The sequence below is a fragment of the Anopheles cruzii genome, chromosome 3, assembly GCF_943734635.1.
Source record: "Anopheles cruzii chromosome 3, idAnoCruzAS_RS32_06, whole genome shotgun sequence".
NCBI classification, from domain to species: domain Eukaryota; kingdom Metazoa; phylum Arthropoda; class Insecta; order Diptera; family Culicidae; genus Anopheles; species Anopheles cruzii.
In genome coordinates, this window is record NC_069145.1 from 71,938,814 (window position 1) to 71,964,886 (window position 26,073).

Below are 26,073 nucleotides of genomic sequence, written 5' to 3' on the forward strand. Positions count from 1 at the left end.
GGTGGTGGCGCGCAGGACACGTGGCCGAAGAATCAGCCTCGTGACGCGTAACTCGCCTCTGCTTGGAATGCAATCGTCGTCGTCGTCGGCCGCCGGAACAGTGCAGGAATCGTGTGTCTCGCGTATGTTTCCGTTCCATTTTTCCCTGATTTTAATTTTAAACAACCCTTGGCCATCTACCAGGTGGTGGCTGAGGTCGGGTGTGGCGCAAACCCAACCGTATTTAAGTTCGACCGTACTCCGATACGACCGTTCGGCCGCAGAGGGAGAGGGAAAGAGTGCTAAGAAGGTGCTGGAGTACTTCTCATCGGTGCTTGGTTCAGTGGGGCCGATGGCGGTCCGCGAGGAAAAGAGTAGGTACTCCCCCAAAAACCGGAGTACAAGATCAGGGCCAGAGGCCAGCTGGCAAGCTTAGGATAAGGCGAATCTCAACGTAGCAGTGAATAGCAATCGAAATCCAACTTTCATCTTCGTCCCATCGCCAAAGGGACCCAGAGAGCGAACAGTGGAACATTTAAAAATAACATTTATACATTAATATTTAAGCCCCGGAACCGGAATCGGCAGACGAAGAGCACAGAGAGCTCGGATCAATCGGCAAATCAATCGATCTCCCTGTCGAACCAGACTGGGAGGTGTTGACTGGAAAACGGAGCGTTTCCTAAACCCGGTTTAGTATGGCCGGGGAAATTGGATGTGGGCCTGGGCCTCTCCCGGATAACCAGCCAGTCAGCCAGCCAGAGCGCACAAGTATTAGAAAATAAATACCTTAATAGTATTTTATGTGTGATCGAACAGAGCGTGTCTTCAGCATTTGAATTTCGAAGGAAACCCGAAACACCACAAACTACATCCGAAACTTTCTGGCTAATGAAAACAACACACTTTCAATTAAATTCACATAAAAATAGAATCAAAATAAAATAGTTCAAAAATCAACAAACAATAACGACGCAAATCGCGTATTTCAAATATTTTGGTGCAAGTTTGAAAGGAAACATTTCATACCAATATTACACGATACGTTCAAACGCAATATTTCACTTGCCAAATATTTTGATGCAATTTTCCAGTGCTCTGGTGCTACCTACCAGTCGCTCCTGCTCCCCTAGTGTTTTTTACGGTTCCAGAAAGCCGAATTTTGTCGGGTCATCTGGCGAAGTTTTGATGAATTTTTGGAGCGGATTTTTCCGATTACGAAAAAAGACCTCACACTGGCAGCGTGTTACGGAAACCGCCCAAACTACTGGAATGGCTAAGAAGTGGCGCAGCATGCGAAAACCTTTGCGTCACAGGTTGAGAAGAAAAGCGCGAGTAGCGCTTTCCCAAATGTTTTCCCTGAAGCCTCCGACGGAAACTGATTTTCTTTCGTGCATTGCTACGAGTCTTACCTTACCTTTCTCCGTCCATTTCTTTCGATTGCCAATTTCTTTCCAATTCCAGCGGAAATAAACAAAATTCTAACTTCATGTCACGTGAGAGGCGCGCTTGTGATATTATTAGTCCCGGCAGTAACTAACCCGAAACACGTGGTGTGGATATTATTTGCATTTCTTCATTTTTTATTATTCTCATCATCTTGAAGTTATTTTCTTTTTTTTTTGTTGCCTCATTTTCAACATTTTCCTTTCACTTTACTCATCTCATCCGGTCGCACATTATCCATTATTGTGTTATCATTTATCATTACATTATTTTCTTACATACTCTCTCTTCCCCATAATCGTTTCTCTTTTTTTATTACCATAGTTATTTAGTTTTAACGTTTCTCCTCTCGCTCGCTCCATTTCTCTTTCGCTCTCTCTCTCTCTGTTCGCGGCGCCGTCGTCCACTTAAACACTACAATAAAAAGTAAAGCTGATCAATATCAATGTATGAATTCAGAATCGTAAATTGAACACAGTGTTTACGGTTTTAATTCTCTTGTTCTCACATGTTGGTTGTTTTTTTTGCTTGTTTTGTTTTATTTCATTCTTCTTTGTCCCTTTTTATTAATTATGTTTCTGCTGCTTTATGTTTCTGCTTCTTCTGCTGGTAGATATTTTTATTTTGTCGTTCGACTTCGTTCTCCTCTATTTGCATGTTGTTTGCTGTCTGTTTACTGTATTTCTCCTCCCGCTCTCTCTATCTGACTGTTTTTTCACAATTTTGGGAGGTTTGTTGCTTTGCTTCTGTAAATTTATGTTTAGTTTGTGTCCGATTTCGGTTGGCGTTTCGAATCGTTCCTTCGTTCCTACGGTGCACACGGAACACACCTGGGGGGCTTGTGAAAAAACGAACGTTTTTGTTGTTGTTTCTGGTTGAATTGTTGCTCATTTGGGTGGTTGTGTGATTTTCTGATCGTTTCCGTTTCCGCTTCCGAATTCACAACATTGCGGCGCACAAAATGATGATGGAAACCAATAGAGTGAGTAGTGAGTAGAAAGTGTGTAAAGCAGCATCATGCTTGCTAACTGTCCTACTATCGGGCCCCAAATCTGGCGCGTCGAAAGGAACAGAATGGAAAGGAAAAGCCTCTAACGATCTCGCGCGCCGGCACATCATCTTTAGGTTAGCACATAGTTTCTGGTTTGTTTGCTTTAAGTGTAAATAATTCCTTCTAGTTCTTTCCTCGTTTCCTCTACCATTCCGACGATCCTGCTGCTTCCGGTTTCTGCGGTTATTTCTCCCATTTTTTTTTATCTCTTTTTTGCTACATTTGCCCTATACGCGTCGTCCTGTTTTGTTTGCGATGTTTGGGATCATCGTTCCTTCCCGGTGTGTGCGCGGGATTGCGCCTCAATTGTTTTACGTTTCCCGCATGTGTGCCAAGTAAAAATCGTTTCTACGTCTCGCACTGCGGAGTGCTGCGGAAATCGAACGCCTCGAAGCACGAAAACGGGTCCGGGGCCGCGGGTCATCAAATAAAACTACAAAAATTACAGTCTAAGCCGTGGAGCGGTCTTCGGCCGACGATCTTCTCTACCCAAAAAGTTGGTTGAAAAACTCAACACACACTCACACAAAAAAATGAACACAACGAGCGCGAATGCCTTTCAAGGATGATGATGCCGGATGTTCCCGTTCTTCGTCTCCGTCCTAGAGCCTGTCCTGCCCTTTTGCCTTAAATGTCTTAAAGATTTCCCTTAGTTTCAGTGGGCAGTGGTGTTTGCTTGCTGTACGCTGGCGACGCTGCTGATGGAGGGTTGGCTTTTGGTGTGTATGTGTGTGTGTATGTGTGATTTTTGGGTCAAAATCCCACTGTTCACTGTGTTTCCTTAGCTGCGCAAACTTTGCGTCACTATACTCGACCCGCGAGATGGTGGAAAAATGGTTCCAAGGCGCCACACACACGCAGACGTCCGGTTTGCTAAAAAGATCGCTGATCGTCGCGCCGAACGAGTTAATTTACAATGCTCTCTACACACAAGGATGGGTAATGAATTGTACAATGCTGTTCGATGTTCATAAAAAGTTGGTTGCATTCTCGCACAGTTTTTAGATTACAGGTTTGGTTGTTGTTGAATGCTGCTTTTAAGGTTACTATTTTCACACACGCACAAACACTCAAGTCAATGTCCCGCCTCTGCGCAACATTGTCGAGAGGGAGAACTTCGGAACGTGAGCGGCCACCGCTAGTCTACTATACGCAAATATATCAAAATACTACTACACGTGTTGCTGTGCTCCGTTGCTCATTCTCAAGGCTTTCCACACTTGTGTGTCGCGAGTGTTGTAGAGTTGTGTCCTTCTCTTTCGGGTCCGCTCCAAACGCGTCGCACCCGTTCAATTCCCGTGCCGCGTGTGGTTCTCGGACTGATCCCAGCACAACGCAGCTCCGTTTGCAAGCGATTTAATTAAATTAAGTAGAAACGAATTTTGTGCGCGAAAGGAATAAACGTTATCGTTCGTAGCGAAAAAACAAAAACAAACAATTTCCCTATCTTTCCTCATCACGCACACACTCAAGCGCACACACACACTGGGCTACGCGGATAGACGACGGTAGTAATAGCACAACACACACACGCTAGTGTTAAGGGGTGTAGTAAGTAGCAATAGTGATGAGTAGTTGTAATAGTAGTAGTAATAGTAGCAGATATTTAGCAGATACACACACACTTGTAGCGTCCTCTTAGCGTCTAGTGTAGTTGTATACAGTTGTTGTGTGCTGTTTGTTGTGTGGTGCTTGTGCCGCCGCGTCGTCCTTTTTCTACACGAAAAAACTATCAAAGCAACAGGTCTGTGGGCTCCCGCTAGCAGTAGCAGGCTTTGCAAAGTGCACTCCTAATCTGTGGCCTACTTTGCTTCTTGTGTTTCACACACTGCGCTTTCGGTTCGGTCTAAATCGGTCCTATTTCCCGGAGTTCCCGCGGATCCTTTTTGCTACTTTTTGCTGACTTTTTCCTACACACACACACACACACACCTCGCGCGTTTAGTAATGATAAGTAAGAGGAACAAAGCAGGCTGTGTTGCGGTGGTACGGGGCCCGGGCTCGGGGCTCGTGGCTCTTTCCCTCGGGCGCTAACACGAATGGGTTGATAACACAGATTGATTGATTGATTGGGATAAGAAGAGAACAAACAAAAACAAAACAATAGAGCATTCCTACGTAGAGCTACGCGCCGCACAGTTTCAAAAACGTCGATTCATTCCACTATTTAATTCTTTAATTCTCTCTCTCTCTCTCTCGCTGTCGCTTTCTCCTTCGCAAATTTTTGAGGAATCTTTCCCTTTTTCTTCTAGCTTTATATGGAAAAATATATGTATGATGCGTGGTACATATAAATTTATATTTTCATGTAAGTATATAAGATATTTGTATACATATACATATATATATATATATCTGTATATATATATATATTTATACGTTTTCATATATTTGTAAGAGGAACGAACGGAAAACCAGCAATGGGTTTGTAACTTAGTTGTTTGTTTGTTTTTTTTTGTATGTTTACTTTTTCATTGTTTTTTTATACGATAAAAACTAATCATAGGAAAATAACGTTCATGTAAAGCTTATTTTGGCATTTTACAACTTCTTTCTCTTCTGTCACTATCTTAGCACTGCTTCTACTCCTTCTTTCTTCATTTCTCGCTCAGGTCTGCGCAGGTTTTCACCGCTTTTTGCGGTTGGTTTTTTTGGGAGTTGTTTTTTTCGTTTTCCTCCCCCCGTTTTCTCTCAGAATTTGACCGAATTTTCATTCAATTTTCATTTCATTTCTGTTTCTGTTTTCTTACATAGTTTTCCCGTTGCTTGTTTGTTGGGAGGCGGAACCTCACAGCAGCTAGGGGGTTGTTTTGGGAGCGAGTTTTGTTGTTACGTGGAATACGCAGTTCTCGATCGCCTCGATCCGATCTTCTGTGTGGTACACGTCGTTTTCAGTTTTATCTAAATAATTCCATCCCTTCCGCTGTTCTACATTTATTTGATTCTTTTTTTTTGCTTTCTTTTTTGGTTACTTATTCTTATTACGTTGCCCTTTCACGATGTGTCTCTAGTGTTTGCTGTGTAGCGCTTAACTATTTCTTGTTTCTTGTTTGCACATTTTACATGGACTTTCAATCAAATCCCTTCATCAGCTGCTCTAAACCACTCTGCACTGCCAATTTTTGAATGGAAACATCCTCTCGAGGACACTAACGCAGGTCTTCTCCGTAACTGGACCGGACGCTCCTACCGGCGCAGCCCCTCACAAAACCCTTACCGCTCGTTCATTTTCTGTTTCTACGTCATAACAAAAAGAAGAGGCCTCCAATGGTAACAAGGGGGTGGCACTCGGCTCTGGTAGTTGCAGTTGCAGCAGAAGTAGTTACGGTTGTGTACACGGTAGCGGTATTCGACTAAACGAAAACGAAGAAACACTAAACCAATCTCACTTTGGCGTTCCTTCCGCCTATTTTCTCTCCTATCCGCTGCTGGCGGCTGGCTGGCTGGCTGGCTGGCTGGCTGGCTGGCTGGTTCTCTATGCTTTACATTAAGTCTACACACACACACACCAACCCACCAAACTCTACGTATTCTATTCTTTTTTTTTGTTTGTGTTGTATAATCTTTCCTCTTATGGTTCTAAGGGTTCCGAAATTCCGGTTCCATCTTTCTGTCCACCTTTCGCTGCTCACAACAGGTACGATACGACGCGCGTGCGTCGCTCATAATTCCCAAATGGCCCTGGAAGTGTGTGTCATCGTCGTCGTCATAGCTCATCGTCATACACATTGATCTGCTCTCCTTTCGCTCCTAATATTAATAAGTCTGTTTCTGAGGTGTTTCCATTTTATCGTCTACCATCGCGCTTATTTGCAATCAAGAAGATGTTTATCTGTGTTTTTATCAGTTTTTCCCTTTTCTACCAAAAACTTACGTCTCAGAGGAGCGAGTTTGATGCCACAAACTATGGAAATTACAGCGCACCATAAGGGAGCGCGAGAAAGACAGGTAGAGAGAGAGAGAGAGAGTCTTCTGTCCTGTACATGGCGTATTTTTCGTTTACCAGTATGAAAAACCTTGTTTAATATTTACTTTCTTACTTTGTCTAATGGTTTACTTTAACTCCTACACTTGCTCTCTCTTTCTCTCTCTCTCTCTGTTTCACCCTTATTCTCTTGTTATATTATTTGTTTAATTATCTTTTCTTCTTCTTGCTCATCAATTGTTGTATATCTGTTTCTGTGTGTGTGTATATGCATCTTCTTTCCTTCGATTTGCGATTTATTTCCATCTTGTTGTTGGCAGTTAACGGTACATTTTCCTATGGTCTGTCTTCTGTTTCGCTTTCGCGTTGTCCCTTGTTTGTTTGCGACTCTTTTAGCTACTTCTTCTAAGCTACTGTTTGCAATTTTGTTTACTTTTTACATATGCTTTACAGGGGTTTGTTTTTTCTTCATCATCTCCATCTGTTCTGTGCTCAATGCATCATGATAGGAAAATTGGTGTTACTTAGTGGCTAAATATAAGTTAAGAGAACGTGACAATGGAACAAAAGAAAGTACAAAACACGAAACGCCACGAGCACAGCGTGAGCGTGCTTACGCTTGCGATGACTGAGGGGCGCTGCCGGTGGCACTACTGGGGCCACTTCCGCTACCACTTCCACCAGGGCCAGCAGCCGCAGTGCCCCCGGGGCCAGCCGCTGAGGGTTGTGAATGTTGTTGCTGCTGCTGCTGCTGCTGTTGTTGTTGGTGCTGCTTTTGCGCCTGCGCCACGGACCGGACGAAATCGATCTGGGCGTAGGTGAAGGCGGAACAACGCACCAGTTGCTGCTGTTGCTGCTGCTGGGAGGAAGAGGACAGCCCGGCACTACACCCCGCGCTCGGACTAGGGCTAGAGTTCATGGAGTCGATCGAGCTGTGACTGTCGTTCGACATCAAACCGACCGGCGGTTCGTCGACGTCCATCTTTTGCACCGCTCCGGCTCCGGGCGTTGTCGGTATCGGCGCCGTTGGACCGGCGGCGGTGCCCACCGCGCTGCTCGAGGGCAGCTTGGTGCAGGGCGGCAGATCGAGACTGGCGTAGTGAAGCTCCCGCTCGGAGCTCACCGAGGGTGGCCGCGAGATGATGTGCGGATCGGTGATGGAGCTCACGGAGTCGGGCCGCGCCCCACCGCTACTGCCGGGGGCCAGCCCCAGACCCGCGAGGGCCGTGCACGACGCCGATGGGCTTTGGTTTTTGCTCTCGCAAAGCGTCGACGTGGACGACGCGGATGACGAGGTGGCGGTCGTGGCTGCTGATATGCTCGGAAGTCGCTCACTGTTGGCCGAACTGGGCCGCATCGCCACGCCACTACCGCTGGACGTTCCCGGCCCGGTGGTCCCGGTGATCCCGGGTGTGCGATCCCTAGCCCCGATCAGCTCACTGTTGACACTGTTTGGCCGCGGGCTACGATCACCCACAGCGATCGCTGGCTCCACCCCGCTGCTGGTAGTCGGTTCCGCGCTTATCACGCGCCACTCGGACAGCTGACGGGCGTAGCTCGGTCTCGCGGAGTGCGAAGTGCCGGCGGTGACTACCGTCGTAGCCGATCGCAGCAGTTCCGTGTCCTGCGACGAGGCGATCGGCTTGAAACCCATCGCCGCGGCTGCAGCCGGATGGTTCGAGAGGAGCGTAGATTTTTTTGCCACCAGCACCGGTGGTGCGTTGACGGCCGTCGTGGCATTGGTGCCTCCGCTGTTGGAGCTCGTGGAGCCACCGGCGCTACTCGCTCCGCCGGTCCCGGTGGCACCCATCGAGGTGGTCGACAGCTTCCGGCTGCTGGCGGGGTTCATTAGAGCGTAATCGCCCGCGCCATCGTCCTCCGCGAGGCGACTCCGCAGCGACGGTGCCAGATCCGTCGGTGTGGTGGGATTACTGGACCGCGGCACCGCGGGACAGTAGTTGACGTAGTCCGGTTCGGCTTTAGCGACCGACTGCTGCTGTTGCTGCTGCTGCTGCTGGCGTCCCAGACTCAACTCGGCATAGTTTTGACTCAGGTCCTCGAGCGGTTCCTTTTTCGTGTCGCCCGGAAACGGTTTCGTCGGACTGCCGGGGCTGAACGGGAAGATGGTGGCCTGGCTGCCGGACGGTGTTACGATACCGCTGTCACGGGAATCGCACCGAGCGCGCGCCAGGGCGGAGTTTGCTTTCGACGGACTAAAACCCACCCAGCCGCTCTGTTGGCCGGTCGTCGTCTGGATCCCACTTCCACTCTGTTGCTGCTGCTGCTGCTGTTGGTGCTGGTGCTGCTGCAGACAGACCGTGTTTTTGCGTGCCGAATCCGGATTCTGGCCCAACAGGGGCAGATAGGTAGGGATGTTTGAAACACCACCGTCCGCTCCGTCGTCCTTGGACTCTTCGCTCAGATCGAGCCGACACTTGCCGGGCGACGGATGAATGGTGATCGGGGCCGACGATAGTCGATCCTCCGATCCACCGCCACCGCTACCGCACGACATGTTCATGTAGTCGTCATCGCTGGCCGGCGGTTTCATGCAAACGTCGCCAGGGGCGCCCGAGGTGGCACTGAGGTTGTGAGGCCACGACATCTCCATGTAGCCTTCCGGTGCGCTGGACGATTCCACCAGCGGGTCCGCGACGTCATCCTCCGTGTCCGGGTGCATCATCTTCTCTTCGCTGCCACTGTCCGTCCCGCTCATCATCAGCGGGCTCATGTTCAGGTAGTCTTCCGAAGGTACTTTCGTAGCGACTTGCCGGGTGGCACGGGTGGCCGCCGCTGGCTGAGCCGTCCCCATCAGCCGAGGGTACATTTCGAGGTAGTTGTTGTTCCTGGCGCCTCCGCTCCCACTGGCGATCGCTGGCTGCTGGCTGGGACCGGCCGGTGTGGCGAACTTTTTCGGCGAGTTTAGGATCTGTATCGGCGAGCTGGTCGTTTTGGGTGACAGTATCGTGGCCGCCGGGCAGTCGGGCACATCGTGGCCACCGCCTCCGGGGGTCATGTTGAGATAGTCGCTTTCCTCCACCGGGGCCGCCGACGTCGAGGACTGCGAGTTGAGCCGTCCCGGGCGCATCTCCACGTACCCGGCGACGGCGTGTGACGCGACGATGGCCGCTCGTCGGGCGTCCTCCTCCGTGTCACCGTTGTTGTTGTTGTTGTTGCTCCCTCCCGACATGTCGAGGTAATCCTCCATTCCGGGCTCGGACTGGGACACTTTCTTGAGCGGGGTGCTACTGCTACCCGCCGCGCCATTCGGTCCCGCCGCTCGAGTCGGCAGCGAGTAGTCGATCTCCATCAGATCACCCATCCGATCGAACGATCCGTGGGCCGTCAGCTTCACGACGCTGGGTCCACCGTCCGGTAGCAGCGAGCCACTGCTCGACTTCTTGCCCAACAGACCTCCTGCTCCACCGCCGTTGCCGCCGCCGCCCGTTCCCGTACCGAGCGTTTCGTCGAGGTGCATCATCATGCCACTTCCGCCACCAACGCCACCGCTGGCGTAGCTGCTGCCGGCATTCGAAATGCTGCTGTTGCTGTTGTTGTTGCTCTCGTTGGCCGACAGGAACGGCACGATGATCGCCGTTCCGGCACCGTATCCCCCGACGCGCCCCCCATCTGAGCGGGGTACTTTGGCGCGCGATCCTACCGAGAACGCTCGCACCCGGGAACTGGCCGATCCTCCACCACCGTTGCCTCCTCCGTTCCCGCAGCCGTCACCCGTGCTGAGTATGTCGAGGCGCAGCTTGCGCTTGTTGTGCTCCGGCCGGCTGCCGACCGAGTACGTGCGGTGGGGCCGATCGTTCAGCATCATGTCGCAATCGTCCGGCCCGGATTGGCCGATGTAGGCCGGGACCTTCTCCAGTGACAGTCGCAAATCGGTTGACGGTGTGCCGGACGTGATGCTGCAGCTCGATGCGGCCGACGACATTCCGCCGCCGCCGCCGCCACCAGCGGCATTGGCGAGCCGATTAGTGAGCGTGTTCGGGCCACCACCGCCAGTTCCTCCGTTCAGCGTGCCAAGGTCCATGCTGAGGTACTCCTCCGATGGCTGCAGCACAGTGGGTACCGCGGAGGACACGACACGGGGCATGCTCATCGGGACGTACCCGTCGACGAGATCCTCCGCCAAGCTGGACGCTCGGCTGTGGGCACTCGAGCTGCTACACAGACTGCAATGAAGAACGGGACGGGCGTGTGAGAAATGGACAGGATAGGGATGCCGAGATCCGCTGGCTACTTACCCGCGCGAATAGTCGGCCACCGGGGACATCGCCATGTAGCAGCTGCCGGACGGGTCGCCCGGGGAGCTGCCGCTCGGGCTGCACATCTCCATGTACGCGCTGCTGCCGCCCTCCACGGAACCGACCGTCGACGGTGGGGCCGGACTGCCGCCGCGGCGCCCCATCATGCCCTGCGGTATGGGAAGCGAAAAGGAATTAAGGTGATGCTGATGCGGTGGATTCCTTGCCGACGACACGGATTTTTTTTTTGCATGCAAAATGGTGGCATTGGGTGTGAGTGTGTGCGTGTGAGTAGAGGAATGTATTTTGCAACAACTGAACTGTTTCCATCAAACGATCCTTGCGCTTCGTAAACACGATGGGGGTGATCGACACACCGTCAGCTTCGCCAGTGTTTTATAAAGTGAGATGTCCTTTTTCTGGCCGACGGTGAACGTTTCTCACTCGGCTAGTGAGCACATCCAATCACCGCAAGCCGCCGATCTCAAAATGTCTCATTGGCGCGGCCTACTTACGATTGTGATGTGGTGCTATTCAACTTCCCGAATTGTGTACGGAAAGCCAAAAGAAGTGTAGCTAATGCACATTTTAATATGTAAAAAATGGGGATATCTTCTTTTTGAATCGCTTTTTTTGTGACGTTGAATGTTAGGTTGAAGTTCAGCAAGAACAAAATTATGAAGATTAAATTACATTTGTAAAATAGAATGTAAAAAAATCTTGCCTAAATCTTAAAAAAAAATCGATATCTAACTAAGGCCTCCCTTATTGTGAGAAAAGCTGCTCTGGAGTGATGATTTTTTGGTATGACTCAATTATCATTGTAAAAAGGAAACTTTCTGCTATATCAGGGCTAAATGAACATTAGGAAATACTAAACGAAATACGGATACTAAACTTGTTTTCGCGTAGGTGGAATTTATCTTTTTCTAAATTTGTTTGGTTAAAAATTTTCTTCTGTTTCAAAGATCCTCAAATACAGCAAAACTATCATTTACACATCTTTTATAACGTTTTTGGCTGCCTAAATTAAATTTTCATCCTCGTATTTCGTAGAATCTTTGGTGTCCTTGAACTAAACTTCTTTTTGCTTTCCACTGTAGTAACCCGCGAAGCTCACATTGTGACCGAACAGCAAATTCTGCCTCTGACAGAGGTGAAATGAGATTCACTCCTCACAACTGTTTACTGATAAACATCACCAACGCTTTCTTCAGATGGGACGTTACAGATAAAAAAAGGATTAAAAGCTTGACAGCTTCCCTTTCCAAAAAACCACTTGATCGAATATCGTAGACCAATTTGGTGAACGTTCACCAGACATATTATTTGTCCGGTGCAAACTACGATCGGATCTCGCCGGATGTCGTGTGCACCATTCTTACACCGCAAAAAAGGACACCTTTCAAAATACGCTCCCAATGCACACGAAGAAGCAGCAGCAGTCACCCCTGCGACCAACCGATCCGCGTACTAACCTGCGCTCCGTAGTCATCGTGATGATGATGGTGGCTGTGGTGATGGAGATGGTGCGGCAGTCCGCCGCCGGTCCGCAGATCGATATGGCTGTAGTCCTTGATGAACTCCTCCGAGTTTTCCTCCGGTATCGAGCCGCCGGAATTGAGTTGACTGCACGCGAAGGGTGGTGAGGGTGTGCGTACGGTGGCGAAAACGGCGGAAGCCCAAAAAGAAAGAACGAAAAAAACGCGGAGGGCGTGAGATGAAGAAGGGGGGCGACGGTGCGCGGAACCGGAAGCTCGTGGGCTTGTTCTGTTGCACTCACTTAATGACCTTAGAAAAGCCATTGCCCTCGTCCGGGGTGAGCGAACCGGTGATGAAGCTGTCCGTCGACTCGTCGATGCTGAGCGACGAACCGTCACTTCCGGTCGAGTAGGCGCCGCTGCCGCCGGGCTGAGGCGGCGGGCTGAGTGGCGACGAGTTGACCGGCGGACTGTGGCTGTGGCAGCTGCTGCTGATGTGCATCGAGTGGGGCCGATTGCTGGGGATCATCCGGGGCGGCGGCATGCCGCCACTGTTCAGGATCAGCTGCTGGTGGTACTGTTGCTGCTGTTGCTGCTGCTGCTGGAGCTGGTGCTGCAGCTGCTGCTGATGCGGCATCGTTTCGCTGGTCGTGCGGTTACGCGATGGAAGACTGTCGCAACGTTCGCGCGCAATGGCGATACCTGCACAAGCCGCCCCGGAGGGTTGACAAAACAATAGTGCGAGATTAGTGAGGATCGCTTGGTTTGGTCGCTTCTACCTTCTACCGGCCCGGAACTACTCCCGGAACCGCAGGAAGCAGGCGAGAGATCGCCAAACTTCCGCGTGGGGCAGTTCATATCAAGAGGAGTGAGATAGAGAAAGATAGCGAGATAGAGAGACAGAGAAGGAAAGCAAGATCGCATGCGCGATCATCCCGCTGACGTCGATGACCGCCTGTTGCGGTGCGGCCATCTCTCGCGATAGGGGGTGTTGATTAGTAGTAGTTTCGAGTAGGAAAGAAAGGACACGAAACCATAATTTCGAGATGCAGATGCAGTTTTGATATAGTATCCAGGAGGACGATCCAGGAGAAGCATTGCGTTTGTTGTGAGAAAGGCAGGATCGCAGAAAGGGGTGGTGATTCACACCAGAGGATCAACACGACAATATGGGTTGGATGGTGGGTGTTGGGTGCATGCAAACAACGGAGTGCGGGATAAATACTTGCTTTACTCTCTTGCGCATACCAACACACACTTCAAACAACGACGACGGAGTAAACTCAACACGCACACACAACACACTATCATATGATGCGGTGATAGTGATTCGGATGAGGATGGGGTGGTGATGATAAGGGGTGTATGTTTGTGGTCCCAACCGTGAAATGTGCGTTAGACCGTGGATGGACCGGGCCCGACTGGTCCACGAGGAGCTATTACTCCTATCGACGCAACAAACACCGATGACCAAGACCCTGTAGCGTTCCCCGATCACATATTTGCTCCGATCGAAGTAGAAGGTGATCTACGAGCCGTCATCCTAATGCCTAACGGTTCATCCCCCCGCAGAAAGGATTCCCCCAAAACACCCCCTGTGGTTGCTGCCAATTTGGTAGAACTTTACGCCGAAAGGAAAGGATCGAATTCACACACTGCGACTCGCGGAATTTTGCCTCGAAGGAAGGAACAAACATCGAAAAAATATTGGAAAAACACATAAAAAGTAAAGTGACTAAATAATGTAAGCGCAAAAAGTTAAAAACAAACATCCGAAACGAGAAACAGAAACTTCGGAACGGACCAAAAGTAAAATGGAACACAAAAATAACATAAAACTACGAAATCAAACGAGAAAACAAAACGGCCAAAGGCCAAAGAAGGCGAACAGAGTGCGAAAACGGAGTAAAGAAGTAAAGAGTTGTGGGAACGAAAAGAACAAAAGTGTGTATAGAACAAAATGCAAATGCAAAATAAAAGGAATAAAAGGTGGAAAGAAAGGAAAAAAAGGATCAAATGAAATACAGAATACATACTCCTGCTGATCGTACTACTGCCGGCGCCAGCAGTGCGGCCACCACCGTTCAGGCGCCGCAGCGCCGCGGGCGAGGAACGTTCGTTCGTGCTCTTATGGCTACTAGCGTGATTGCAATTGCTACTGCTACTGCACTGTGAGGGATTACTACAACTACCGAGGGCGCCATTGTTGCTGTTGCTGTTGCTGCTGCCGTTGCCGCCGCCACTGCTGCTACCTCCGTTGCCGTGCTGGTGATGGTGGTGGTGATGGTGGTGGTGCGTCAGTGACGAGAAGGATGACGACGACGACGGTGAACCGGAGGACACGGCCGTCTGCAGGGTCATCTTGAGCTTCTGCTGACCTGGCACCGACGACGATGGGGACGTAGTGAACTGTAGGTTGCTGCTTCGCAACAGGCGACTGATCAGTTGCATCTGATGGTGGCCACCAGCACCATCATTCGGTTCGGGCTTCTTCAGATCCATCGGCAGGTAACCTCGCTGATCCTCGATTATGCTCTCCATCGAGCTGCGCGACGGGACCAGCGAGGCGAACGACGGTGACTCCGTTCCAGCACCGTTCGACATCGGTGGGACCTCCTGGCACTGGTAGTGGGGCGAGGTGGACAACAGCGGTGGCGGTGGCGAACAGCCGCCATTCGCCGGAACGACGTGCAGGTTCGCGGCTGACAGCAGATAGGACGAGGACTTCCGGTGGGGTATCGTGCTGGTCGCGCCGCCACCTCCCGGTGGTGGTCCTTGAGTGTAGTACTGAAGATGATGATGATGCCCGGACGTCAAGCTGGTGACACGGATCGCCGACTCCTCGGTGAGGGGCAGCGATCGGGTTCGATGGTGTACCGGTTGGATCGTGCCCATCCGGCCACCGCCGCCGTTGGTCAATCCTTGCTGACTTCCGCCAACGAAGATCACACCACCACCAGCAGCAGCACCACCAACACCGCAACCGGCCGAGACGCTGTTCTGGGAGGAAGATCGGGCACTACTACTCGCATGGATCGCACTCAAATGGTTCGTAACGCTATGGGGAGAATGGCCTAACATGGGGGCGCTGGGCAATGATAAAGCTCTTTGATGGAATACCCCGGCGGAGATGGATGCGGATGTAGTAACTGCGGATAGAGAGACAAACGGTAAAGAGAAAACAGATTGAACACACTCTCGTGGCTGTGGGCGTGTGTGTGTGTGTTTGTGGGGGAATTGGTGTGTCTCGATGCTGGGGGTAGTGTACCCGTATCTCCGACGGAGTTTTCGTTATTCGTCGGGCGTCACGAGGTCTAGAGGTCCAAGGAGTGTTCCGGAAGTGTTTCCCGGAGCCCGACGAAGTTAGTACTGTACACGCGCTAGCCACCAGTGAAGGGAACTGTTAGCCGAAGTTACGAAGCAGCAGCAGAGGTGAGTGGTTCAGGTCTAGAGTCTAGACCAGATCTTCATTCAAGAATCTGGACCAGTTAGCGCGTTAGTTACAGGAACTGGGAGATTTCGAATCGGGGACATTCTTTGGAGATGCAAGCAAATGGGGTGCGGGCAGCATGCCATCTTTAATGCGGACCTTGATGAGCATATCCGGAACGCGGCCGATTTCAACCATCAATTAGCTTCGTTAACCGAAGTGATGAACTGGATGAGGATTTATGATACTCCCGAGCACGGAGTGGCGGATTTTGTGCGTGACTGATTCCGTAGCATTCGCGCGATTGTAGTTCGATGTTCCGGGGTTCCGGGTCGTTCGCGATTTTCGCTATCGCATTAACCGCGAAACAAAAACGCGGTACGAAACGGTGGACCTCGCCCAACTGCGGGGGGACTATAAATCATCTTTATGAGGTTCGTATTTCAGCCCCATCGGCGCATGGCGCGTGGCGACACACGGCGATGGTGGTGTTCCGAAGAGCTACAACTTTTAATTACGCACATCCTTACGCAGGTGGGGTGGGTGATTGTGTTAGGCGGTTATTACTCCCCCGGACGATGGTTCTACACGCCCGGTTCCGAAGATCTACACGATCGGTCTCTCTATGGGCGGGTTTGTTGGACCCACGATATTATATAGAACCCCACGGACAGTGCAACATCTGGCGACTACGGACCTAAAAGCGTACTGTTTCCTGTACAACCACTACATAGGATTCCCCGCCACATGTTACGTCTAGAATAGAGGAGGTTAGTAGAGAGCCAGCGCTATCGAGCTACGACCTAGGGGGCTAAATGTACCGTAATTTTGGGGTGTAGGTTAAATGAAGTATCTAATGAAGCCATACGAAACAACCGGAGGACGAGATCCAAACAACAACAACGACGAAAACGACGACGACAACAGCAATAGCAACAGCAGTGGCGCGATTCGATTTACGGCGAGAAGGAAAACCCCCACGGGAAAACCCACAGCAGAAGACAGCAAAATAAAACGACGGAACGGTTCCCCGTAGGCAGCAAATTTAATTCGCACAAAATCACAGTGCACAGTGGTCAGTCCACACACATATTTTGCAACATTATACACATATTGCTGCGGGCACACAGCAATGATATATTTATCGCTGAAGATGAGTACTTCTGGGCGTGAACGTATAAATGAATAAGTTACGATTGCCAATTGATGAATTATACGGCCTCCCTTCCTGGGTTGTTGAGTGGGTTGGCGTAGTTTTCCCGAAATTTACGCCCGAGTAATGTCTCTATCGCGGCGGGCCAGCGGAGGGTCAGGGGGACAGCGGAGGCATTGCAAAAATTGCACCCACTTCCCAGCGGCGATCGTTTTCCTCACTTCATCAAAAGTCTGCAATAAAGCTTTCCGGTGCTTAAGCTTTATGGAATGGCCGCCGCGCGGGTTGTGCGGAAATTATTACTTTAACGCATATTAAAGTGGAATGGGTGTATGATTAACCGGACGCGATCGCCAAAGGGGCGAGAGATTTCGGGGAATTACACAAGGTTGATATTGACCCGGTTGGAACGACATGCAGTAGCGCACAGTGTATGGTCTTTTGAGGTTTAGATAACCTTACGACACACATGAATTGATCATTTACTAGTAAAACCCACCTCGAATGGGTCCAGTCCTTTGATAGACTCTTCGCTTTCGAAGGTAATGAATTCTATTGGCTTAGCAGCACCCCAACTTAACGTTCCTGTTGGACCGACGACAGACAGCTGATAGAACGCGAAGAAAAAGAACATTACGGTTCAGTGAACGGTCTACTCCTCCGTTGCTAGTTCCAGGGGATCGCATTTCGTTCTCCGTGCACCGGCACACATCAATTAAAAGCAACACTTAATTCCAATGAGCGATAGGGAGCGCTTAAAGGAAAGGTTGTGCGCACCTTAAACTGCATCCGTGAGCTGCGCCTGGCGCTGCAACGGTACACTGCACAGGCGTGGCCATTTGTTTCGAAAGTAAATATAATTTATCTTTCTCTTTCCACGGTTCCACGGTCACGATCAATCCCGCGCCGCTAATCAATCCCGGTCACGGGAGCCGAAGTCACGAAAACAACCCGTGCGTTTCTGCGCAACCCTCCGGCATTTGTTTAGATAAGGCCAAGACGCATCCATTTAGGGGGAGGATACGTTGCACGGTGGTGCACCTGAAATGCCCCATAAATCCGCCGCAATAACAACACGCGCCCGCGTGTTACTGATTGCGGCTTACCTCAAAAGGTTCAATTAATTTTCGTTTAATATCCGCGGCCTAATGAGTCTGTGTGTGTTGATACCCGTCGTTTCACCCGTCAGTGGCCCAGAACGGAAACTCCCCACACCGGATTTCGACCCCGTCTGTGGTGTTGATGGCACGTGCCACGGTTATCGATAATGAGGGGCCACCTTCCGATGGGCCACATTTCCAAAACACCCACCCCATGGTTGGGATGGCAAAATGAAAGTTGGACGGAATTTTCGGCAAACATCATGGAAAATGGAATGAAAGCAAAACATAAAAACGGAACACAGAGACAGAGCATCGCTCCGGAGGAGAGGGCACCGTGAGAGGTGAGATGAAACGGGTGCAGAGGTCACGGTGGTTGGCGGGTCTGCTTCGAAAACAGGGGGCGGGTAAGGCGGGCTCTATCGCAGCGAAGCGGATCCGAGTGAGGCCCCCGAGTGGGCCGGGCGTGAGGTGGCGTACCTGAGACGGAGTGGCGCCGCAGGGAGCTGCGCAAACGTCGCAGCGGGTGGCTGGAGTTGCAGAGGTAGATAGAACCGTTGGCCGCCGTGTGGCAGCTGAGGTTACGGGCGTGGTGGCGCCTCGTGCTGGCCACCGACTTTGCCGCCGTCGACGGCGGCGGTGTCGCCGGTGGTGGTGGCGGGGGAGGAGGAGGTGGCGGGGGAGGAGGTGGCCCCATGAGGATGGCGACCCCCGCCGGTGGTGACGGGGGTGGCACCGCCGTCTGGATGCTGAGCGTCGACGAGCAGCGCGAGGACGATTGGGAGGAGCTGGAGTTGCCGGAGAAACTGCCGGACGAACTCCCGGCATCACCGCCGCCGCCCCCCGCGGCACCCGGACAGTCGACTGCCATGGGTGTAGCAGCGACGGAGGGGCCACCACCACCCAGGAGCGTGTTCGTAATGCTGGCCAGCAAGCTGCTGAGGGTGGCGGCCCCCGTGGAGCCTTCGCCGCCGCCGCCGTGCCGTGTGCTGGCGTAGTGATGGAACTTACTCATCGAGGCCGAGGGCGACGGCGGGAGCATCATCATCATGCCGGCCGCCGCCGCCGACGCTGCCGCCGATGACGAGGACGTCATCGACGGCGTCGCAGCCGAGGACGTGGAGCAGCTCGACGTCACTGCGAGGCGAATATGGGATTCACGGGTGGATTGGAAGGATACGGGAGATAGGAATGGTGAAGAGAGACGTCGAGTGCCCCGGAAGGGGACAGAGGCCAATATGCATAGGAAGAGAAGAAGAAAGAAATACAAACATTGATAGTGTAGAGGACCATTTCTCACTACAGCCAATGGTTTGGGTATTTAAAATTTAGCAATTTTAATTTGGATTTTCTTTAATGTACCAATTTGAACAGGAAAAGTAAACAAGGAAACAAAAAAAATCAAAATGTCATCTGCGTGACGGGACGTTAGAGATGAGATGTGTTTCGGTGTGTTGAGTAGTTGAGTGTAATTTAGACAAAAATTGGAACGAAGCCCGCAATAGCAGAATAAAAGGAAGAAGTCAAACAGAAAAAACAAAACTCTCTAACGTATCGAGAAGTATCATCTAAAGCCAATTGGTGAAGAAAGTAAAAGGGGGTAACTAAAATTTAAATGAACCAATCTGTTTTTGATTTTATGATCGCATCATGAACGGTGATCGAGTGAATCGTGTGACTGCATCGTCATGGAATGGCGTGACAGATAGAGGGAGCCGATTTGTAAGTGAGAAACTTTCCACGAAATTATGTTTGTTCCTTCTTCGAGGGTTTGTTTGCTTTTCTTTTTCGGCTAGGATCGCTCGCCAGGGCCACACCAAAGATCCCACATTTCTTTTCTTTTTTCCCCCGTTTTCTCCTACGAAAGGAATAGCCATGGCCGTGGGCCACACATTTTCCGAGGATGCTCGGAAAAGCTTTTCTTCCGTCCGTCCGATACGTGTTCACTCAAATGAATTGATGAGATGAACGAAGTAATAGGTGCGAGATGGGGACTGAATGGCGATCGCACGCGGTTTGTTAGATGAGCAAAAAATGGTGAATGCATTCGAAATAGGGGAAGATAAGGTAGATAATAAAAAACACACGAAAATATGAGGTCCATGCGAAGGAAAAAGTAAACAAACATCCAGAATTGTCATCCAGCACACAGCATGCGAATGAAAATCATGCAGAACAGGATAAGACGCTTTTCGAGCAGCTACTCGAATCGAAAGACAGGAAAGGAAAACAGACCGAAAGAGGGAGAGAGAGAGAGCGAATTGTGAGCACATGCAAGGCGAGCCGATCCCAGTGTGCGACGACCGAAAGCTGGAGTCCCTGAGGATGTTGGCTAATACCCCGCTAGCTGAATAATGATAATTGATAGTGCATCATTTGGAGTTAGCCAACAGCAGGTTCGACGTGAAATCGATCGAGTCCACCGGAAATGGAGGTCGCTACTGAACCGAGCGCTGGTCGATGGCGTAAAAAGAAACATCAAAACGATGTCCAGTGTAGTAACATCGCCGGCACCGTAAACATTGACTACTTTGTCAAGATCGTATCGCGCTCAGCGCGTTTAAACCGTTTAATAGCGCTACAGGCGTCTCTGGGTGCGTGTACCGGGGGCTGCGGATGCGGAACGGATGTTTTTATCGCTTGGAGAGCCTGCGAGCCCTGCGCGATCCTCTATCGTGTACTGATCGCTTACCAGCTAACCAATCAGCATATTATGATTAGGCCTCTGTGGGGTGAACACACAGAAGAAGAAACAAAAAACAAACAAGAGGCAGATCACACTGACCACAACGGTGGCCAGAGCAAAATAGAGCAGTCCCAATGGTTGGGTCATCAATAATTCATGCTTCGTCGTGCGTCGTCTGGCGTTAACGAGGTGCGCCAAGCGTTATGCTCGCGACGACGACAACAACGGGGGGCCCCCGCAAATTGGTGGGGCAATTAAAACGCTGGCAACAAATTGAAAATTAAATTAAAAAATCCTAAAAGATCCCTATAGTAGTAGCCCACCAAAATAGGCGCGCCCCTGCTGGCTGCCCATTACAACGCGCGGCGCGCTCCGGCGTCTAGTCAATTAGTCACGCTTGGGTATGACTAATTTATTAGTTGATGTGTTTCAAAACAAACCACACAACACGACACGCACGGGGTGTGTTTCCCGGTGTCGATCTACGGGTGTCCCGCGCGTCGTGTGTTTGTCGCTTGGGAAGCTGCTCTAGGTCCCCAAAAATACATCAATCTTGGCGATGGTAGCCAGTGGCCATAAAAAAGTTGTTGTTCAAGTTACTTTGGGTACATTTCGAAGTGTCCTGTGGACAACGTAGGAGACTGTGACCAGGACCAGCAGGAGTAACGCAGGAGTCTGTCAGAGAGCGAGCGAGTGAATGGGAAACACTGAATGGGCATCAACAGGCGAAAGTAATATCCGAACCAGCAGCAGCACCATCACGGGGTTCATTCGAAGGACACGGTGAGCGATGAACACCACAAATGAAGCGGAGGCTGTGTCGAGGGCGGGTTGAGTTAGAGGCGCACACAGATTGATGGGATGGATAGCATATGAATTAGCGGCCACGGGAAGCGACGGAAAGCGAAAGCTTTGTTGGCGGAAGCCCACCACAGCACACAGAGCAGAAGGAAATGGTAGAAAGAGAGCGAGCTGGGTGTCGTAGGGTGGTCAGGAGCTCGTCCCGTCGGAAAAAGGATAACGGAATAGAAGCCAAGCGCACCGCAACAGATTCCCCCCAAAAGGACATAGAACACAGGCGACACAATGAAATGAGACAGAGCGACAGAGAGAAAGGGAGAAAGGAAAACCGACCCCGTGACACGATGACAATTGTGCGGGGGAAATTGAGGAGTATTAGCCGGGGGTGGAAATGTATAAAATAAGAAACGGAAGAAAGAAAACACTTCGGGGTCGTACCATGGTCAGTCGTCGAGGAGGACGACGAAGTCGACGGCGATGACGACGCCACCTCGGTGGTGGTGGTGGCGGCGGCGGCAACGATGGTGCTGCTACTGGTGCTACTACTGAAACCTGTGAGGCCGGTGCTGGTACCTGGCGGGGGTCCAGCCGCCACCGCCGCCGCCGACGGGAGCCCCGGGTGGTGGTGGTGCTGATGGCCGTGATGGGCCGGGGGATGGTGATGGTGCGAATGGAAGTGGCCAGCGGTGGGCGGAAGGGCATACGAGCCCAGCGCATGGTGAGAGGGGTGATGGTGATGGTAGTGGCGTTGCTGCGCCGACAATGCGCCGCCGCCGCCGCCACCAGCCTCGGGCGGAAGCTTCGCGAACGAAGCCCGCCGATAGGTCGTCGGGCCACTCGGCGAGTGAGCGGTCACACCGAGCCGGGGCGATCCGGACAGACCGCCGCGTCCAGACACGCCGGACACGGACGCTCCTCCACCACCGGCAGCGCCAAGCATGGGACTCGAGGTGCCGGGAATCAGAGGAATGTAGGCGTCGGAGAAGGACGAGGAGGACGGCGAACCGGAACCGAGGCTGGCGACCGACGAGCTGCTGCTGTACAGGGCACCGCCGCCGCCACCACCAGTGGACATCTGGCGTCCCACGACCGGCGAGTAGGTCGAGGAGGAGGCGGCAAACGGCGCAACGTACTGACCGACCATAGTACTGGCGGACGCAGCCACGCAACTAGCGATGGTGGTATTGCAAGTGGTAGTGACAGTAGTAGTGGTAGTAGTAATAGTAGCAGAAGTAGAACTAGTAGTAGTTGAGGTGGCGGTAGTAGAAGAGCAAGAGTAGGTAGCGGTGGAGGTGATGCCGAGCGGTTTTTCCGAATTGGGGTCCAGGTTTGGAGGTTTCATGGTTCGGGGGGTCGCGCCCGACGGCGGCCCAACCAGCACGACGGTGGTGATGCTGGCGGCCGACGACGAGGACTCCGAATTCTGTGCATCCGAATTGGCATTTTGCGTGCTTTGCTCTTCTGGAAGATGCAACAAGATGAGTTTTATTTGGTAGCTGGTCTCTGGGTTCTTGAAGGGTCTGGGAGTAATAGGGCAGCGGGGACAGCAAGGAGCGAGACCGTCGCGGTAAGTGAAGCACACGGGGAGATCCTGACGCAAAGAGAGACAGAGGCACACAGGTGAAGAAAAAGGGTTTTTGGAGGTGACGTCACAATGATGATGTAGGTACAGAGAATGCTGACCAAGAACGCCTGAAGTTTCGACCAACCCTACCCACGTGTGCTACTCCGGAATTCGAATCTTCGGAAACTCGAAGTGGACATGGATCAGAAATCGAAAACCGGAGGAAGAATTGAAGACACGAAGAAGAGCCACATCAAGACAGGACACTGAATCGGAAAGAATTGAGTCTTTTCTGATGGTTCGCCCCACACAGTTCACAGAAGCATTGGCAGAACTTTGTCCAACAAGAAGGCGACGGTGGGCCCAACAGTTCCGGACGAGGACCGTCGAGGAATCGGCATTAGGAATTAGTAACACGGATAGGACTTTCACACACGTCACGGCAGAACGCTACGCTCACTAACTACGCTACTCGCTACGAATGTACACCGGGAGAGAAAGAGAGGGAGCTTGATGAGCTTGTCCGTCCCGGACGGACAGAATTAGGACACAAACACGAAACGGAAACTAAAAAACAAAACACTAAGTTAAGAACTAGGATGTTAGCTGCACAAGACAGATACAAAAGGTACGGCATGGCATGTGGGGCACCCTAGACGAGCACAAACTCCACTCTCCACCGGGATTAGGAAAAACTCCACAAGTTAATCAAAACCAAACCAAACCAGCTCGAGCCGCACACACGGGGGAACCACCACTCTCTACAGCTCGCCTAATCTCGGTGACACAACTACAGTACTAGTGGGCAGGATGGTGGGCCCAACGGCAAACTAAACGGGCCAAGGAAGGATGAGAACAACGGATTGCGACTGGCGTGTGGTTGGTGCAGTGTTTGTGTTTGCTCGCGTAAGAACTGCGACTACCTACTGCTACCGAACTACGCTGCTTGGAGGGCTGGATGTGAAAATGCTGTAAAATCACTACATTTGGGACCAAAAGTGGGAAAAAGTAATTTGCAAGATGACGCAAATCGTTGATGTCGATAAAGAAATAAGAAAATGAAGAATCGGGGAAGTATTGTGATATTGTAGAATGGATTCCGATCTAGAAAACTAGAAACAAAAAACAAAAGGCCAGCTACTGAAAAGCGCCAAAGTTCCGGCAGCAGCGGCGCGCGCAATAATGAAAACACAACTACAAAATTTACACTACCAATGCGAAAACTACTTAAACAAACGGCGAAACGGTCACTATGAAACTCTAGAAAGGCAAAAAGAGCCCCCCAAACCGGGAGGTTGGAACGATAAAACAGAGTTGAAAAGTGGTAAAAAAGAGAAAGAAGGAACTAGAAAAATCAAACAAACAGGATAAGAACAGGAGCTGAGAACTACAATCAAACAAACAAACAAACGGAACACACGCGTGGCGTGTTGATTCAAACGCTACTTCAAACAAGTTTGCGGTTGCATTGCTAGAAACTAGAGCCTCTTCGAGAGAGAGAAAAACAGAGTGAGAAATATAGAGAGAGAGTGACGAAACTGGGTGTTTTGTGTTGATTGTGATGTTGACAGAGGGCAAAGGGCGAATAGAAAAAAGAGCGCGCGCACGCGAGAGATAGAGAGAGAGAGAGAGGGAGAGAAAACACAAAATGTGGCCAAACTAAACGGGTTCGCGGGGGGAAGGTAGTAAGTCACAAAACAAAACATAAACACAGATGATCGATAAAAACGGGGACCACGGCGGACAACGGCGCGGAGTCGTCGTGCCCCGCGTGGAGGTTTTCGCTACAAACTACACTGAGCGCTACTGGGGAACGCGGAAACACGCTAACACAAGGTGGGTCGGGGCGTTTGGAGAGCAAAGCCTTGCACGGGAGGGCAGCACTTACCGCTCGACGGCGAACAGTTGATCGGCTTCTGGCCGGTGTGCGTCTGGCGGCGGAACAGCATCGACGTGGGCTTCGAGGCGGCGTTCGCCGACGACGACCGTATCCGGATCATCGGTCCGAGATTGTCGTCCTTATTTTTCGCCGACCTGCGGGGCGGAAAAGGGTCAGTACAGTCAGTCAGTCATCGAGGTGGATGCGGCGCAAGATCAAAGTCGGTGGGAGCGGCAAGATGTTGTCAGAGACTCACTTTCTCCTCGCGACTCTCAATCTTCCCGGCGATAAATTCTGGCAATCGTCGCCCAGCTGCGTCCCCGAAGGGAAGAAGCGAGCGGTTCCACTGAATTGGGCTAATTTCACTCTCCAGTGGCGCGCGGCTCTCCGTTTTTCGGAGAATGCCTTGCCGAAGCAAAAGAAAGGACACTGTTCGGCACGATCTACGTCTACGCCCTCTGGCGTCCGCATCGAAACGGGACCCAGACCCAGGTCCGCGAAGTACAGGGTTATCCATTTTGGTAGTTTCGAAATCACAGAGCTGGGCACTTTACGGTTTTCAAGTATATCTGTCAACCCAAGTGTCAAACTTTTAGTTGAATGTTTGCCATTTCAGAAAACGAATCTCTGAACAACAGAACAATACGTAAACGGCTACGTAAACAAGTAAAATTGCCGCGTCTGGGCCACTCAATCGATCAATCGATTGAAGAGAGTCCGTTAAATCCAGAAAATGGGCGTATAATTTGGCGTTTTGGTGACGCCAATTGTCCATCAAGATCGTGTGATTTTACACCTTTGGATTTTTTCTTACAAAAGATCATGTTAATGTTGACAAGCCTGCAACTTTGGAGAATTCGAAAAATAACATTCGCCAAGTTATGCACGTGGAGGTAACAGCCGAAACGTGCAAAAAAGTCAAAGTTTGAAGTTCTTTTTTGAAACCACGAAATGGATAACCCTGTATTTGCCACAATTCTGCAGCAACAGGTCTCTCTGTGGGCGGTTGGCGGTGGACGTCGAACAGACGTCGACATCGTCTCGTCCGCCAACTGACGAATGGCGGGACGATTCAACGTTTTGTGGGCGCCAGCCTTTGCCTTTTCTTTTGGAACTTTTGTCCCTTTGTTAGCCGACCGAGACCGTTAAACGTGGCGTTAGACTCTCCAAACCGAACGACTTCGCGGTAAGGGCCAGAACAACGAGAGTCCAAATCCAATCGCCGCGGCGAGTGAGGGTGGTCCCTGGGAGATCTGCAGCTGACAGAGCTCCGGTACTCGCTTCTGGAAAACTGTCAGCTGATGAAAGTGAGCGGAAGGCGC

General features: G+C 51.1%; 1 protein-coding gene across 1 annotated transcript in view; it reads right to left on the minus strand.

The window, feature by feature from the left end:
- Positions 1 to 6,895: 6,895 nt before the first annotated feature.
- The window catches only part of LOC128275652 (mucin-19), a 105,212-nt gene continuing 86,034 nt past the window's right edge, over positions 6,896 to 26,073 (minus strand). The window contains exons 5-10 of the mRNA XM_053014232.1: positions 24,761 to 24,906; positions 14,175 to 15,287; positions 12,441 to 12,840; positions 12,136 to 12,286; positions 10,658 to 10,863; positions 6,896 to 10,585 (exon numbers count right to left, since the gene is read on the minus strand). Coding sequence (XP_052870192.1) covers positions 7,015 to 10,585; positions 10,658 to 10,863; positions 12,136 to 12,286; positions 12,441 to 12,840; positions 14,175 to 15,287; positions 24,761 to 24,906 — 5,587 coding nt within the window. The 3' untranslated portion in view covers positions 6,896 to 7,014. The remainder of the gene's footprint in view (positions 10,586 to 10,657; positions 10,864 to 12,135; positions 12,287 to 12,440; positions 12,841 to 14,174; positions 15,288 to 24,760; positions 24,907 to 26,073) is intronic.